Source organism: Mercenaria mercenaria, chromosome 17, assembly GCF_021730395.1.
Source record: "Mercenaria mercenaria strain notata chromosome 17, MADL_Memer_1, whole genome shotgun sequence".
NCBI lineage: Eukaryota > Metazoa > Mollusca > Bivalvia > Venerida > Veneridae > Mercenaria > Mercenaria mercenaria.
The window spans coordinates 50,190,646-50,209,507 of NC_069377.1; the positions used below are offsets into that span (position 1 = coordinate 50,190,646).

The following is an 18,862-nucleotide window of genomic DNA, read 5'->3' on the forward strand; positions in this document are numbered from 1 at the left end:
CAATCCTCTGAACAATTTTGAATAATGAAACAAGAACAATGGAACAATGTTTTACATTCAGCTGTGTTGGTCCTATAACCTTATAGGGTTAAGTTTACTCAAAGTTTTCGTAGGAAAAATATTTATAGGTTATTAGCTTTGTATCGGGAAATATGCACGAGTTCTTCAGTGTAAATATTGCGCGACTTTAGGAGCGCAGTATTCTTCCGCTGAAGAACGAGTGCATATTTCCTGATGCAAAGATAATAACCTTTTTATTACATACGCATCTACACGTATAAATATTATGTAAATATTATAAATATGTTCAATGGCCTGAATAGGATTGACAATACTGAACTAAATAGAAAAAAATAGTGCAACAACGCACCCGATATGAAATTCAGGCGTCAGTGTATGGAAAAATATTGACGTTTCCGGTACCAGTGTAACTTAACGGGGAATAGAAACGAGTATTTAATAACTTGTTAATATCGCTTGATTATTGTTATTGTTGATGTTTTTGGTTCATTGTACAAAAAGACGTCATGCAAAGTTTGGTTTTCAAGGTTAAAGTTGCACTATGCGATCAAATGCTAAATGGACCACATTTGGGTACTGTCCTAAATTTTATTACTCTTATGTACGATTTTTTCATGACTTAGCTACAATGTTTTGCATGATGAGGCAAGGTGCAGTAATGAGGCATTTTTAGAACATATTTTCAGTCACATGCTCTTAATACCCCAGTCACACATACAGCGCGAATAGCTACGTCTGGCCACGGATAGAAACGTAGTAATCCGTATCGATCCGTACCTGAGCCGTACCTCAAAGTAGTAATCCGTATCAATCCATACCAACACTTGGTCAAAACGTATTCAAGACTTATCCCAAACTTGCAAGTTTCTCCAACCTTTTAACATGCACACAAGTTTGAGCGATCCGTAGACATTTGAGCGTTACTTCAGTCCAACTTTGTTGATACTCATTCATCCGCAGTTAAACATGCTAAAACGTAGTTATCCGTACTGAAACGTATCTTGCCGTAGCTGAACGTAGTTATCAGAGGCTGCCCGTTCTTAAGCGTAGTTCAACGTAATTCGCCGCAGACCCGTCCAAGCGTTGGGCAAGTTGCCAGACGCAGTAAAACGTATTTCAACGTAGTAGCCCGTACCTATCCGTACTTATTCGCGTCCTGTATTGTTTTGTTTGTTCCATGTTTTTCACAATTTTTCCAGTACTAAGACGAACTGTTCCGTACTTATACCCCCACAGACCAATCCCATCCGCACCAGGCCTCAACGTACGGACATATCCGTATGTGTGACTGTAGCTTTACAAGAGGTAATATATTGTAATTGTTCTATATCATTTTACAAACAAATTGCTTTGAAATAAAACAACATTTCACAATAATGAAGATAATACGAATAACGATAATTAAGTGAAAATGACAGAAAACATAAAATTTAAAATGTTTACATATTCAAATACATGTATACATAAAATAGTCTTATGCATACAATTTGAAGTGTTCAAATATGAAGGGAAAAGTGATGCAACAATGGTATTTTCGAGTTCAAGCAGTAACAACACAAGGGGTTACTGATGTTCTATTGAAAATATATAAAAACAACAAAACCACATAGTCTTATTGGTTTACTTTTTTATCTTTAACCTCAGAAAATTGAGTCTTAGCTAAAGTAGAATATTCCTACGGAAGCTTTGGTTACGAATATTTTGAATGACAATTCTAAACGATGCCAGTTTTGATACAAAATAATGACGTTATTTTAAATATCATTGCGCGTGCAAATTCGCAACGCTCAGATTTTAAATTAAATTGTCTGCAGATAGTTTGACAAAATGCTTAGAGTTGTCGGTAACGTAGTGTTTAAATTTTATTTAACAAATTGAATATTTCAATCGTACGACACATTGTATTAAGTAGTAGTGATGTTTTCAATGATACACGTATGTTATAGTTCATACAGTAATAGACTTTTCAAGAGTTTTAAAGTCAGGTGTGATATCATCTCAATGTGTTCAAAGTGTCCTGGAAAAAATGACGCCACGAGTTGTAAATGACTATGGGATCATTCTAGGGATTTTTTTTTCCGAAATGAATCTATTATGACGTGTATCCCTTTTAAGACGGACGATCAGTTTTGATTATGTACGATTTTATAACGCTATCAGACTTTAAACATCTACTAGACGCACAAAATAAAACGTTCATTAACGTTCATTTTTCCTGTATCATAGCCATAATGTTATGTTTGATCCTTCTTGACTTCACCTCTTAGATTTCGTAATGATATTCTGCTATTTGCATATAGCATTCTATTCATTTCTATACACGTTAAAATATATTTACCACCATCATTTACACACTAAAATTCAATTTATAAAAACAAAAGACGCAAAATTGAAATATCTATTTTTAAATCTCTGAACGCAATTTCAGAAGCTTTAAGAATTAATTAGACGTTATATAAGGTATTCTGTGTACACACCGCCCCATTAATCAACTGCTATTTGAGTTGAAGCACGTCTTTAGATAAAGACGCCTCGAGATTACATTTATTGCCATAAGGGGAAATAACAAGGCAAATAAGATTATAACAAAACTATCTCCAATTAATTAACTTAAAGTGGAAACTTGTCGAATATTTTAGAAGGCCGTTATACTTCTCTATGCCAAATAACTAAAACTTAGTAAATTGTCGTCAAAATCCAAAGAAAGCGGGTGATAGTGGAATGAAGGACAAAATCAACTCTGCTGAATTTGACCAAGGCAGGAACATAAATATTTTGGCGTAATATTTTCTAATTTCCATTTAGGAAACGTGATCATCCAGACGAGTAGGTGAATGTGTGAATAAGTAAATGCCTTATTTGTCAGCTGATGCTAAACACATCAGGAGCAAACGGGGTTTCTTTCTGTGATTTTCATCCAGTTGAGATATGATTGTTTAACTGTTACGAACGAGCAGATTTAAATTCCAAATAACTGGACCTACATTTAAACAATCCTGTGTGCCTTATATAAAAATGTGTGCTCGCAAAGTCAAAGAAGTACCATTAGCTTAATGTATCTGTGTGCATGTTAATATACTTGGAAAATACCTTTTTGCAATTTTATACATATAGAGCGGGTGCTCATATTTCCGACCAGCATCTTACGCCGAACAATTTTCTGAATTCTCAGCTATTGGCTGAATTTAAATTGATTTGAATTACATGTATGACATCATCACTTTTTCGCCTTTTTTTCTCTTTTGTCTGGAAGAAATTTTTGATCGCAACACGTTTTTCATTCCTGGAGCATACATCTGATTTACGGTAGTGAGTTTCGGTAAGTAAACTAATTTTTGAACAAATGTCCAAAGGTTATCAGGCCATTTCGTTTAACACAAAATAATACTCAAAAATTATTTTGGCATATTAATATATGTATTTCACAACTGATAAACACGTGCTGACGACCTGACGTCACATAACAGAGAGGGCGAAGCGGTCGGATTAGATACACATTTTAGATTAGTGAATCTATTTCCGAACAAATGCCAAATTTTCGAAATACGTGTTATGTCACTTAAATAAATGCTTTCTGTCATTTAAAAAAAATATTTCAGATTTAGATGATGTGTTGTAATATTGGCGATTCATAGTCAGCTTTTAGCAATGTTGTTTTCACTAGACTAAGTTCAGTCACGAGTCAACAAGTTGGCGCAAAAAGAAGACGTCATTATGACACGTCTGTGGTTGATCATGCTGCCAGTCTGGTCAAACCTGGGTTTAATTCTCTGTGCCAAGCTTATTAAACGTACAAAGTGCCAAAACAACTCTTTATGATGGAGTATTATAGAAGTATCATAGTACAGATATTGGAGCCAAGCCAGAAGTGTCCAGCGAAGAAGAAACACGCATTGTTTCATGGGCTCTCCACTTAAGCCGAATAGGATACGACAGAACAAACCAAGAACTTTCCAATACTCTCAAGAAGATACCGGATGCAGATGGTCGACGCAATCCATTTGTTGATAACAATCCTGGCAGACAGTGGATGAAGTCATTTCTTTCGAGACACCCAGGGTTAACCGTGATAACCACTATTCAGTTAGGCAAGGAGAGGGCTGTTATTTCAAAAGAAAAGGTGGTTTGATGACTTTGAATCGTACATAAGGGACGAAGTTGGGGATCCAGACCTTCTAAATGGCCCGACCAGGATTTATAATGCGGACGAAAGCGGGTTTTCTTTGTGTCTGGTCAAAGGTGCTAAAGTTATTGGCTCAAAGGAAGTTCCAGTAACTCAGATAAAACGCAGATGACTGTTATGGCGGCTGCAAGTGCCTCAGGGCACTGCATTCAACCAATGATAATTTTTCGGACAACGCTTTAATTACAACCCTTTAGAAGGTTTTGAAGAGGCTGCCCTCGATCGTTCAGAGCCTACCTCTGTTGCTTTCATAGGTACTTCGCTGTCGACTGCTTGTATTACTAAGGTACAGCCTTTCAGTCTTGCTTCAAACGTTAATATAGTCAAGGATACGTTAGTATCTGCCACTGCTTCTGTTTCTGCGTTGCCGCCATCTAATTTGGAAGTTTCACCTGCTATAGATGATATGGCACCGCATACAGTAAGTCTAAACGCATCTGTTGTGATGTCTGGTCAAGAGCCACATTTCAGTAAATTTCTCGAAATTCCAAAGCCGAAACCCAATATCTCTGTTAAAAAGCCACATAAAATAATTCTTCCAAAAGCTATCACAGGTACGAAGTACAGGCAAATTATGAAAGATAATCTGGAAAAGAAAGAAACTGAACTAAAGGAAAAGCACAAACGAAAGGAATAACGGCTGTTGAAAAAACCCCCAAAAAAACAAAAGAACTTAAAGAAAGGAAGGCAAGCATTGCAAAGATAAAGAAGAAAGAGAGGCGAAGAAAAAACATAAAGCTAAACAGAAGAAACTGCGAAAAGAAAGGAAAGAACAAATTATGAAAGAAATAGAAATGTCTGAGAGTGATGATACGGTACAAGTTGAGGCAGGGAAATGTTATGTATGTGAAAAAGTGTAGGACAACTTCATTCAGTGCAGCAACTGTTCAAGAAAGTTCAATATAACCTGTCTTGCATCAGATCTGCTGATGATAGACGAAGTACCCTTTGAATGCAAATACTGCTGACTTTGAGTTGTTGACTGTTAAACTGTTTAAGATTGCTACTTTATGCATCGAAAGAACAATTTTAGTTTACTGTAAAGGTGGAACTTTAGTGGTGTAAATACAAAAGCTGTTTTCCGTTTAATTCTTGCATACTTGTTACCTTAGTGATGACAGTTTGTTACTTCTTAGTTTTCGGACCCTATACACCTGATCAGTTTCATGAAATAAATAAAGTTAAGAATGAAGTAATCATAAACTTGTAAATATTAAAGTACTAGTAAATAAAGGACTTTCTGTGCCTGTTTAGGATCTTGTATACTTGTAGGTGTAATAGATAATTTTTAAACGTTTACGAATTAGAATCACATTTGTTCGGAATCTAAACCACTGTATGAAGTCCTGTGATATTGATTGCTATATCTTTGTAAGTAAAAGGCCCCTATAGTTCGTAATTACACTTAATTGCATTGCTCAAAAACAGTTTTACCAACAGTAATCAAAATATTAATGAAAAATGAAACTTTTTCCGAACAGTGTAACATCACGCTTAAGTGGTCAGTAATATAAACACCCGCTCTAACACACCTTTTTACAAAACAATCACTGATCATATCGCTGAAGTAATAGAGAAGAAATGTCTGGTAAAGTTCCAAATATTCACGCCTATAATGGTAAGACACTCTCGTTTCTGTAACAGTATTAGATTATACATATGCGATGTGTTTCCTGTATGACAAAACATAGTCTAAATGTGGTTGAATCATTGTAAGCTTTGTAAAACAAAATGTCTAGAAAAGCTTCGATTGTTGATAAAAACAAAAATGATTTAAGGATCCGATATGACTGTCTGTGTAATAGCATTTTAAATAATGTTTAACATAAACATCTAGTAGTGTTTCACAGGATGTTTCTCCAAGTATCATATTCTCGCACGAAAGTTCAGTAGAACCTCTCACCAGTTCCTAAAAGGTGTGAGAATATATTTTAGGATTTGTAAGTTCAGTTGACTAAGTCAACATGTATATATTGTTCTTGTCACTCATATTTGTGTATGTTTAAACTTTAAAATGCCAAAATGCAAGCAGGGCTGCGGATTTTGCATGAATAAATTATGAACATTTTGCATTGCAGTAAATTATATCTATGTCAGGGGGAGCAACTTATGAACTCGTGGAAATGTTCCCAACCAACTCACTAGCCTCTATCAATTTCGCTCATGTAAAGTGCATGTACAGTCAGTCTTACTTTCTTACACTGCCAGAAAATGACATACAACTTGTGTAACAGTTCGGATACTGATGCTTTATCTTTAAATTTACATATCTCTATTTACATAAATATGCCAATATTATACATACCAAAATTATGATAAGAGCGATGATTTTAATTTTAGTATTGTAAATATTCCCCATTTGGATGCGGATGTACCTCAGGGTATATATTTCCCAATTAATTCGGTTTGCCAGAACGTGATTGTACATTGAACGTAATCAGTATATTACAAGTAAACTTCTTCAGCAAGGTTACCGTTATTATAAATTGCGTAAATATTTTGCGTAATTCTGATTAAGTTTTAAAATTCAATAGTAATTTAAAGACACTTCTGCGAGAAAGTATTTCATAACCCGAATTTTATGGGGATGTTGTTTACAATTGGGCCATGGTAATTTTCCAACTGTATTTGGTAAAATTATAAAACGTTTTATAAAATAGGTTACGACCCAACTGTTTTGAGACATACCGCATGTTAAGTGTTCAACCCTTTTACAGTTGGACATTACGCTTCCCTCTTTGATCGTGTCTGACGAAAGAGGGGGAGGACTCTGTGATAAGCAGTTTTTAAATCCCACCAGGACTGAACTGTTTTGATTTTTGTCTTCTGACCTGTTTTGTCGTATCTCTTGATGTCTGTCTTCTGCAAAGGCATCGAGTACATACGTGTTTTGGTTCTTAAAGTTTGCCTTTTATATAATTATTCACGAGCATTTTTGTGTTTTACATGTCATGCCTTTTGTTTCCATTGCGTGTGTTAGAGATTCACCCGGCGGGGATTACTTTTATTTACAATATCACGTGACTTTTGAACATGGTTGTGGTAAGTGTGAGGTTGGTCGGGCACCATAAACCGGTTTAAGCTCCCCAGTAGTGTTTTGCCACCGACCGTTCCAAGACGATGCCCCATGCACTGAGTTATTTCATTTGTTCTTTTCGCCCTCATGTGTTGCTTTGTATGTGTGCGTGCTGGTATTGTGCACATTTGCGTGCTGTGAGTTTCGTTTTGTGGAGGCTGCGTTTTTGGAACATGGCTTTTCCTGTTTGATATTTATCCTTGTTTTTTGTGTAATTTTTGTGATAGTTTCAGGATTGGATTATAAACGAAAGAATCTGTTTGAAATGCAATTCCCGCATGTTATCTAGTGCTCTGTTTTATGAGAAAAGTACCAGAAGATTCGTTCACTCATCAGCAAAAAAATATTAATGATCTTTAAATTACATAACACAGAACATTAATTTAATTTTATCGTTTCAATTTGACGACCTTTATTTTTCAGCTTCTCTGTTCTTTAAATATCATAACATGAGTTTTGTGTTTTATCTTCCATACGTCTCTATATTCTTAAAATTGGACTTAACTCCTTTTCTGAAAACTCAACATTTATGTTTATAACGTGGCTTTAAAATGGTGTATGGGAATTAAATTTTTGCATGATATTGAAATTGTGACATGAAATTAAGATGATTTTAATGTAATACTATGTTTTTCAAAAAATATTGTAGTCATTTTGATGGCACAATAGAAAATGGTGGGTTGAACTTAACTGTTCTATTCAGTACAGGTTTAAGTTATGATGCACAACGGTATACGAAGCATTTTAGCTGTAACATAAAATAATGTCTTAGTGAACGCCGAGTTCATGCGACCTGTTTTACTTTCAACAGTTTTGACAGCGGAAAGCAATGCAAAGTACCAACAGTTTACAAAATTGTAGATGAGAGGTAAATAACTGAGGCCTTTTATGAAAAATTATAGATTATGCAGATTCAGAGATTATGAATTGAACTAAATATATTGTATCATTGTTATGAAAATGATGACGAAATCCTCGTTCAAATAACGCATTTTATCTCCAGATAAGAGAAAGTCATATAGAAAATATAGTATACATTATAGTAATACATTTAATTTACATAATAATCAAGCTACAATCATCGTGTAAAAAGCAGATTCATACTTGACAGATCTAAAAATCATTATATTGAAATGGTGTTTCGTTCTGTAGATCGTTTATGCTGCTATGTTGGCATATAATTTAAGTGATCTTATATGGTCAATATATCATTTTGTGGTCAGTATACCGTATATGCCTTGCATAATACAGTTTGGTGCAAAAATGGGAATGTGATTGAATAACAGTACTGTATTATAGATAATTTTAAATATAAAAAACACAACAATCAAAATGTTAAGGATGCGTGTTGATATATATATCATTCTAATATGCTTTTCCCTGTTAAAACACTCTTACGCTAGAATGACGCCACGGTTACGTGCGGTGACGTCAATGTTTTTGTTGCGACCAAGAAAGAGCGCTACTATATTTTATTTACTATTTTAGATTAAGGGCATATTAGAATCGAAATAATTTATAGCAAAACCGTATTTTAACACTATTTAATACGTCGTACAAATAATTTCACTTGGGCGCATCACTCGGGCTGCGCCCTCGTGAAATTATTACGCCCGACGTTTAACCGCCCATCGTGCATAAATAGTGTTAAAGCACTCTTTTGCTATAAATTAATTCTTAATTTAAGACTAAGTATAACAATGAAATCATATTTTTATCTATTTAAGCATTTTGGTTAAACATTAAATTTTCTGAAACTTCAAATTTAAGTTCCCTACCTATCAAGGTTTTAATGCTGGACTACTGGTTTATTGTCATTGTTTGTATTAAGTGCGACCATTACTTCATTCTGTATTTGAAATATAAAACGCCTCAGAGTTTCCATTTCAACCAAAACTACTTTTTTGCGCAAATGCAAACGCCTGAAATAATTATAAAGTACGTTTTCCATTAAAATACTATATGACGGAGCATATAAACATGATAATATTCAAACGTGTACAGTGTAACATATCAATACATTTCACAGAATACCACAAAAATAAAATTGAGGGAAATAGTGTATATAACATTATACACTCTCTAAGTCACAACACTGTCATATCAAAGATCGGGTCCTTAAATAATGTCATACAGCCAACCTCTTACAACTAAAGGCAGTATGTAAACAATGACCGTTCGCTCTCTCAGCATTAAAAACTGAAAATGAAACAATACTAAACCGAAAATCATAGAAAAGGAAAATAATAGAAAGATGTACACAAAGTAAGTTACGGAAAGTAATACCGAGAGTTAACTGGAAAAGAAATAATGACAGCTACATGTGCGGGAAGGGCGGGATTGAAGATAATTATTCCAGTTCTCAATATCAATATGGCTGACCTGTTTCTGCATAAATTATGTTAATAAACAAGCATTATAGTGCTTACATGAAACAGCACTTATTCGCACTCAGTATGACTCGGTCTCCCAGCGATTGCCAGTGCGATTAAATGTATCCATAACTATATTTATTTAAGAATACTATTACGATTACTAGTAAGACATGTCTGTCACCCTGAGGTTCTGTTTGCTTTTTCCTTAGAAAAGTCGCGGGGAAAACAACAATTTAGAAAGTCGGCAAATGACAATAAGATTAAAAATATGAAATGCGGACAGATAAGAGGAAAAAAGTATTTATTTTTTCGATCTTTTTGGTTTTCTTCATTTACATATCGTCTGCTCACGAGGAACATTGTCGTACCAATCTGTTTCAGTATACAGACTGGTGGAGATATTCTAAAGCGGACTATCGCGATTCTTAATTAATTCTCTCTTGCTAGATCTAAATAGCTTTCTTGGTCTAAAACGTGTTTAAATATGCATTATGTCTACACTCTAATAGTGTTATTAATCTCAGTTTACCATGTTTGCAACAATGTGTCTATTATTCTTTGTTTGATAACATTAAGAGGCTTTTCGACGTCGAGCTTATATTGCCAGATATATCTAACACAATGATTTGACAAACAAAATATTCTTTAATAAAAGATGTACACTTTTTGTTACTGTATGTGCAACCAGCCTGACGTCAGCAGTTAGTAAGGTTGTTTTAGAAGAAAGTTACCATTTTGTCTAAATATATTTGAACTGTATCTGAGCAAATATTTTTCAAGGGACCACATTGTCTGTTGTGTGTTCCCAGACATTGGCTGACCTGCCTTTATCATTAGTGGTTTCGAAATACACTTTTGTTGAGTTATTTCGTGAAAGTGTCACCAAGCTGAGAGAAATTACAAAGGTTCTTACAAAGTACCGCACCGTGTCCTCATGATCAGGTAGCACTTGATTCAATTTAAATGAGTAAACAGAAATCATTCTAAAAGTAGTTGTACATGTTTAATGTTATTTAAAATGACATGAAACTACAGGCAGCAGTTACATATATTTCTGTCATAGGGTGCTCAAAACATTTGTGTACCATTCCTTATTTTCATTTAGTCAATATTTCGTATAATGGTGTTATAAATGGTTGATATAATATACATTGACTTTCATTACATATATAAAATGTATCCAGATTAGGGCGTTCAACTTCCTAAAGCAGTTGTCGTGTTTAGAAACACATATTTTGCCTTCTACAACATATAGTTTGGTCATATAGATGGCATCAGTGTTTTTTCTTGATTAACAACATAACACCAACTATCCTCATGAAAAAGTCATAGAAAACGCCAGCTTTCTGCAGTTTCTTATAATCATTATGCAGATAAGGCTTGAATACAAGTATACTGATGCAATAAAAATTGTGGATTGTCTGTTCTGTACGAAAATGTAGACAGAAAAGTGCCGTGAAGTCTGAAACAAAAGGATACGCAGGATGAATTTAATGATGCAGTGAAAGATAAGCACACTGTCAGCCACTTTTTAGTCACAAACGATAAATCTTATATTTTCCGCTTTAATAATCACAATTACATAAATAGAGGACATTTCTTTACGGTTTTCATCAGGAATGACTAATTTTATAACTTTGAAGAATGTTTTTCAAATCCTCGTGTCTAAAAATGCTACTAATGGTATAAATATGAAGATACCTAGGTAAGATACTACGTCCTTTTTGTTCTATAAAAGTCAAGACTTGCTAGAGCGTGTAGTCATGGATTAGTATGTTTCCAATAACTTTCTTTTGCATGGCCAAGGGTATCATTAATCTGAAACGTTTTATACCATATTTTAATTCTGGTTTGGTTTTAGAATAAAATAGTTATTTAAAGACAATTTTGCGACAAGGTATATCAAAACCTTAGAGATGTTTAGAGATGTTGTTTACAAACATCGTACATACAGGATATTGGTCATGTAATTTTTCTAACTCATAAAACGTTTCATTAAGAGAGGTTACAGCCCGACTTTTTTCGAGACACGCCGCACATTTGCTGTTCAACACTTTCACATTTTGACGTTACCTTTCCTGTTTGATACTTCTTTATAGGTATTGGTAATAATTAGCTCTGATGCATGCGTTCTGTTCTGTTTTGTTAGGACCTCAATGTTATTGCAAAGGCATACTGTATATATGTATATATTTTATTAGGTATTTTCACAATTGTTTCCCCTTTTTGTTGTTAAGATATCTTGCCCTATGTTACTGTTACGTATGTTATGGATTCACTTTTATTAGTGGCCAGGTGGTAAGGGTTCCTGACCGATGTGGACTCCAGAATCTCTCGGGGTGTATGTGAGGAAGCCATCCAGCTGGCTTTTGGAAGGCCGCTGGTTTTACCCAGGTGCTCGTCCATGATGAATTAATGCGCCGAGATGCACCTGAGTCTTCCTCTACCATCAAGGGCTGGAAAGTCGCTATATGATCAATAAATTGTGTCGGTGTCACGTTAACCTCTTCCCCCGCCCACCGCAAAAAAACTGATAAAACGATGCTTAGCAGTGTTTTTAAGATGTGTGCCTTGTCCTTAGCGCTTTTCTGGTTTCCTATTACAAGGTTTTATGTGTAAATGCCAATCATTAACATATCCATACATACACTGATGTAGGGTTCGTTTTCAGGAGTTTGCCTTCTCCGAACTTGGCTATTCCTATACGATCTTTGTTTTGGATTTCAAACGGACAGGTTCTTATATGATCTTTACAATATCAAGATAGCGGTATACATTTATTGAGAACTTTAACTTATTAGGTTAGTAAACACGCGTTTAATGTAGACCGAACTATGAACCGGCGATTTATATATGGAGTCAGGTATATTTTATTGATTGAATTAGTGGTTAGCGGTATACCGTATGAATGATACTGGTTGATTTTTTTTATACATTTTAGTTACTTATGATTTGAGGCACGTTCTATATTTTCATAATTCGTCACGTGTAAAATCATGAACTGCACTGGCAATATACAAAGTTAACTAGAAGATGTTTTTGTAGAAAAGCGCATGTCTCCCCCAATGAATAGTTGTTTAGGCAAGAAGTCAATAGGGGACAGGAGCAAAAGTCAAAGAGACACTGATAGTTGGCTGCAATAGGGATCATCTACTAGGCATGTCCAATCATTCCACTAAGTTTCAACATTCTGGGCCTAGTGGTTCTCAAGTTATGAAATGGAAACGGTTTTCCATGTTCAGGCCCCTGTGATCTTGACCTTTGATCGAGTGACCCCAAAATCAGTAGGGGTCATCTACTCTGCATGTGCTGGACACATCGTATCAAGTTTCAACATTCTGGGTCAAATGGTTCTCAAGTTATTGATTGAAATGTGTTTTCTATGTTCAGCCACCTGTGACCTTGACCTTTGATGGAGTGACCCCAAAATCAAAAGGGGTCATCTACTTTGAAAGTCCTATCATCCTATGAAATTTGAAGGTTCTAGGTCAAATGGTTCTCAAGGTTTTGACTGGAAATGGATTTCTGTGTTCTGTCCGCTGTGACCTTGACCTTTAATAGAGTGACTCCAAAAACAGTAGGGATCATTTACTCTGTAAGTCCTATCACGCTATGAAATTTCAACATTCTAGTTTAAGTGGTTCTCAAGTTACTGATCAGAAATGGATTTCCATGTTCTGTTTGCTGCGACCTTGACCTTAAGTAGAGTGACCCCAAAATCAAAAGGGTAATCTACTCTGCATGACCAATCATCCTATGAAGTTTCAACATTCTGGGTCAAGTGGTTCTCAAATTATTGATCGGAAATAGTTTTCCACGTTCAGGCTCCTGTGACCTTGACCTTTAATAGAGTGACCCTAAAATCAATAGGGGTCATCTACTCTGCAAGATCAATCATCTATGAAGTTACAACATTCTGGGTCAAGTGATTCTCAAGTTATTGATCGGAAATGGTTTTTCATGTTCAGGCCCCTGTGACCTTGACCTTTAATAGTGTGACCCCAAAATCAATAGTGGTCATCCACTCTGCATGATCAATCATCCTATGAAGTTTCAGCATTCTGGATCAAGTGGTTCTCAAGTTATTGATCGGAAATGGTTTTCGCTGTTCAGGCCCCTGTGACTTTGACCTTTGATGCAGTGACCCCAAAACCTGCCACCCTATGACGTTTGAAGGTTCTAGGTCAAATGGTTCTCCAGTTATTGATCGGAAATGAAGTGTGACGGACGGACGGACGGACGGACGGACGGACAGGGCAAAAGCAATATGTCTCCCCCACTTGGGGAGACATAATTATTTTCTAGAGTGTCATGCACCTTTACTTACAATTTTCAGCGTTATGTCTTCTTTTTTGTTCTTTGAATTTTTTACAGTTTTATTTTCCTGTATCTAATTGAAAGTGTATTTCATTACTAGATGAATGTTTATATTGAATAGATTTTATATATGTGGCCTATCTATATGATAACATTTATGTTCACCAGATGATTCGAAATTGATTGCAACAGGCTCGTAAATATGATACAATCACAGTCTGCTATTGTGTCCCTTATCAGTTCTAATTACCTTGGTAGGAATAAAACTGATAAAAAGTCATAGTATGTGAGATAACTATCTCTCAATGGCCTTTCCAACGACATATAGAAGAACAGCTTGATGGAGGTTTTTTGTTAAGCGGACAACAGTGAACATATTAAATAGTCTGTCTGGGTTTTTAGTGTTACTTTTTGACTATATTGACGTGAGTCATGTTGACACGAATATTATGTTGAATGTTATGTATCTATATGAAAAGTAACTAAACAATACATGTTTAGCATACACATTCTGTGACTGGGTAGAGTAGCAATGAAATAAATCCGTAAGACTTATCTTTACATTTGTCACGCATATTACTAGGTAGTAATTCATTTATTCATTCCAGTTTGCCGGATCTAAGTAACAAATGAACCGACATGATAAAGATGGTACAGAAGGCTACATTTTTCGGCAACAACAACTACAACTACAAAGCAAGAACAAATCTTAAGCGCGTATAGCTTACATGTATCTCACACTAGCCAGTGTGTCGAACGTATTTTGACTCAAAGTTTTAAGCGGGTGCAAAAGTTTCGCGAAACGTAAAATGGCAGATATTAGCCGAGGTCAGTGTCAGTATTTTTGTAAATTCCATGTTATTTCAACCTTATTGCGGTTATTAAAATTGAACATGGAGTGGATAAATGTTTCCGTTTCTGCAAGGAAGAACTATGTCGTTTACCAAAAGTTATTGAATGTAAACTGACAACTTCGCTTGCTCACCAAGGAAATGTTCATCACATTACTTAAAAAATTCGGCTAGGTATACTGTGCTTTTTATATTTTACAACATGATACTTAACTGGAAGCGTGTGAGCTTATCTTATTCAACATAAATGCAATATGACGCCGTATCGCCAAGAAAATATGGTGTAAAATTGCACAAAAGTTTGATAAACTAAATGTACGCTCTAAATGGTAAGTTTTAGATTAACTGTGTCGTCATATATTTTACTAGCGGGGTTATCGAGCAAAGATTAGTCGAGAAGAAGATCATTTTAAAACATTTGAAGTGATTGTTAGCGCAGTCAATTTCTTTTTTGTCAGCTTCAGAGATTCGACTTGAATCATTTTCCTTCGTGTCAGGTACTCTATTTTCATCAGGTTCTGCCTTTTACTTTATTTCGCATTTTATTTTTTTTTTCATTTCAGGGATGCCACATAACAAGAAGAAAATCAAACTAAAGCCAAGTAATTGAAAGGCCAGCGGAAACGAAAATACTTCAATGCTTCTTCTTAAAAAATCCATTTAAAGCAACTAAACGCCTGTGCAAAAGCATTTTTTTTTCTAAACACAGTTCATTTTCTATATTCTTAATCTAATTAGTTGATGACAGCAATATATATACACATGTCTTTCAATTTGTATAAACCAACGAGTTGAACAGAATGGCTCCGCCTAAAAACATATTTCACTTTTCCATTTCCGTTACCGACAGATAAAGCTAAATCGACCTACGCTATACACAAAACAATGCAAGCTTTAAAATGTCATACTTAAAATACAGTGGGTTTATTTCACTTCCAGTACAAATAAATCATATAAGATACATGTATTCAAAATAATGTGAATATTATATAAAAGTACAGGCTGGCTGAAACACTTTCTTACTTCTAGCTCCCGGACCGTTAGCTTGATTTTTACCTCTTCCCCACCCCCATCCCCATTTTTAATAGACTTTCTAACTTTTGTACTGACAATCTGGATCAGGATATAGCATATTTAAAGAGTTTTAGCGAGAGCGGACGTTAATTCCTTTCAAGTTTGTAAACGTCAACTTATAATTTGGGAGCGATCATACATGATTACTGTAAAATATGAAGTTTAATACGATATACATTTCGTCCGAAGACGTAGTTATAATATAAACATTTATTATTCAGTTATGCAATATTGGACACAATATTACATACATTCGTACATGATGAAACAACTAAACTCATCTGGGCCAAAATAAGAATATCACGGCCAATACGAGACGTCGACATTCATTTTATTCTTGCTAATTTGACAGCTGTCTATTAAATTCCATGATACGTAATACTATTAGCCTAAACTTGTCAAGATAAGGGAAGATTACCTAGAGATGTGCCTACGTTTTTTATATTGAGCATTTAAATGATTCATATCTCTGACTGTCTCTTAAGGCAGATGACAACACGTCATTTTCTAAATTATAGTGCGGGTCAGACTTTTACATTTGTCACATATATTTTTCTCTGACTACCTTGCCTGGATTATTAATCCCCGCCGTGGCGGAGGGATTATAGGAATGGTCTGCGTCCGTCCTTCCGTCTTTCCGTCCTTCCGTCCGTAACAAAATCGTGTCCGGTCCATATCTCCTAAACCCCTTGAAGGATTTTCATGAAACTTGGATCAAATGATCACCTCATCAAGACGATGTGCAGAACCCATGAGTCAGCCTTGTCGGTTCAAGGTCAAGGCCACAACTCAAGGTCAAAGGTTTGAGCCTGCCATTTCTTGTCCGCTCTATATCTCCTAAACCCCTTGAAGGAATTTTATAAAACTTGGGTCAAATGATCACCTCATCAAGACAATGTGCAGAACCCATGAGTCAGCCATGCCGGCTCAAGGTCAAGGTCACAACTCAAGGTCAAATGTTTGAGCCTTCCATTTTGTGTCCGCTCTATATCTCTTAAACCCCTTGAAGGAATTTTATAAAACTTGGGTTAAATGATCACCTCATCAAGACGATGTGCAAAACCAATGAGTCAGTCATGCCGGCTCAAGGTCAAGGTCACAACTTAGGGTCGAAGGTTTGAACCTTCCATTTTGTGTCCGTTCTATATCTCCTAAACCCCTTGAAGGATTTTCATCAATCTTGGGTCAAACGATCACCTCATCAAGGCGATGTGCAGAACTTATGAGTCAGCCATGTCGGTTCAAGGTCAAGGTCACAACTGAAGGTCAAAGGTTTGAGCCTTCCATTTCGTGTCATCTCTATATCTCCTAAACCCCTTGAAGGAATTTTATAAAACTTGGGTCAAATGATTACCTCATCAGAACAATGTGCAGAAATTATGAGTCAACCATGCCAGCTCAAGGTCAAGGTCACAACTAAGGGTCGAAGGTTTGAGCCTTCCATTTGGTGTCCACTCTGTATCTCCTTAACCCCTTAAAGATTTTTCATCAAACTTTGGTCAAATGATCATCTCATCAAGAACTCATGAGTCAGCCATGTCAACTTAAGGTCAAGGTCACAACTGAAGGTCCTTCCGTCCGTCCTTCCTTCTTTCCGTCCTTCCGTCCGTAACAAAATCGTTTCCGGTCCATATCTCCTAAACCCCTTGAAGGATTTTCATGAAACTTGGGTCAAATGATCACCTCATCAAGACGATGTGCAGAACCCATGAGTCAGCCTTGTCGGTTCAAGGTCAAGGTCACAACTCAAGGTAAAAGGTTAGAGCCTGCCATTTTGTGTCCGCTCTATATCTCCTAAACCCCTTGAAGGAATTTTATAAAACTTGGGTCAAATGATCACCTCATCAAGACGATGTGCAGAACCCATGAGTCAGCCATGCCGGCTCAAGGTCAAGGTCACAACTCAAGGTCAAAGGTTTGAGCCTTCCATTTTGTGTCCGCTCTATATCTCTTAAACCCCTTGAAGGAATTTTATAAAACTTGGGTCAAATGATCACCTCATCAAGACGATGTGCAGAACCCATGAGTCAGTCATGCCGGCTCAAGGACAAGGTCACAACTTAGGGTCAAAGGTTTGTACCTTCCATTTTGTGTCCGTTCTATATCTCCTAAACCCCTTGACGGATTTTCATCAAACTTGGTCAAACGATCACCTCACAAAGGCGATGTGCAGAACTTATGAGTCAGCCATGTCGGCACAAGGTCAAGGTCACAACTGAAGGTCAAAGGTTTGAGCCTTCCATTTCGTGTCCGCTCTATATCTCCTAAACCCCTTGAAGGAATTTTATAAAACTTGGGTCAAATGATTACCTCATCAGAACGATGTGCAGAAATTATGAGTCAACCATGCCAGCTCAAGGTCAAGGTCACAACTAAGGGTCGAAGGTTTGAGCCTTCCATTTGGTGTCCACTCTGTATCTCCTTAACCCCTTAAAGATTTTTCATCAAACTTTGGTCAAATGATCACCTCATCAAGAACTCATGAGTCAGCCATGTCAACTCAAGGTCAAGGTCACAACTGAAGGTCAAAGGTTTCAGCTCTGTATCTCCTAAACCCCTTGAAGGATTTTCATGAAACTTTGGTCAAATGATCACCTTATCAAGACGTTGTGCAGAATTCATGAGTCAGCCATGTCAGTTCAAGGTCAAGGTCACAGCTAAAATCAAAGGTTTTACCCTTTCACTATCCATAGCAGTGGCGGGGGATTTAGCTGTCTTTCAGACTGCCTTGTTCTTACACTACTGATCAGATAAAATGATGTGATCAAATTATCTTTGTCGCACAAAAGATTTAAATAGGGGCATGGCGTCATGGCTCACATCAAGCAATTTCTAAAGATAGCCATATGCTTTTGGCCGTCATAACATTGGCACCAAACATTGTATGATACAAAAACACTAACAATGGTCGAAGCTTATGGGCGCAAAATATACTTAGATCGAGTACATTTTGTAAAATGTGGAC

At 36.1% G+C, this 18,862-nt stretch overlaps 1 protein-coding gene across 1 annotated transcript in view; it reads left to right on the plus strand.

The window, feature by feature from the left end:
* LOC123537389 (uncharacterized) overlaps nucleotides 1-15,896 on the plus strand; it is a 47,605-nt gene extending 31,709 nt beyond the window's left edge. Inside the window, exon 7 of the mRNA XM_053528138.1 lies at nucleotides 15,387-15,896. Coding sequence (XP_053384113.1) covers nucleotides 15,387-15,419 — 33 coding nt within the window. The 3' untranslated portion in view covers nucleotides 15,420-15,896. The remainder of the gene's footprint in view (nucleotides 1-15,386) is intronic.
* The last annotated feature ends 2,966 nt before the right edge of the window (nucleotides 15,897-18,862 follow it).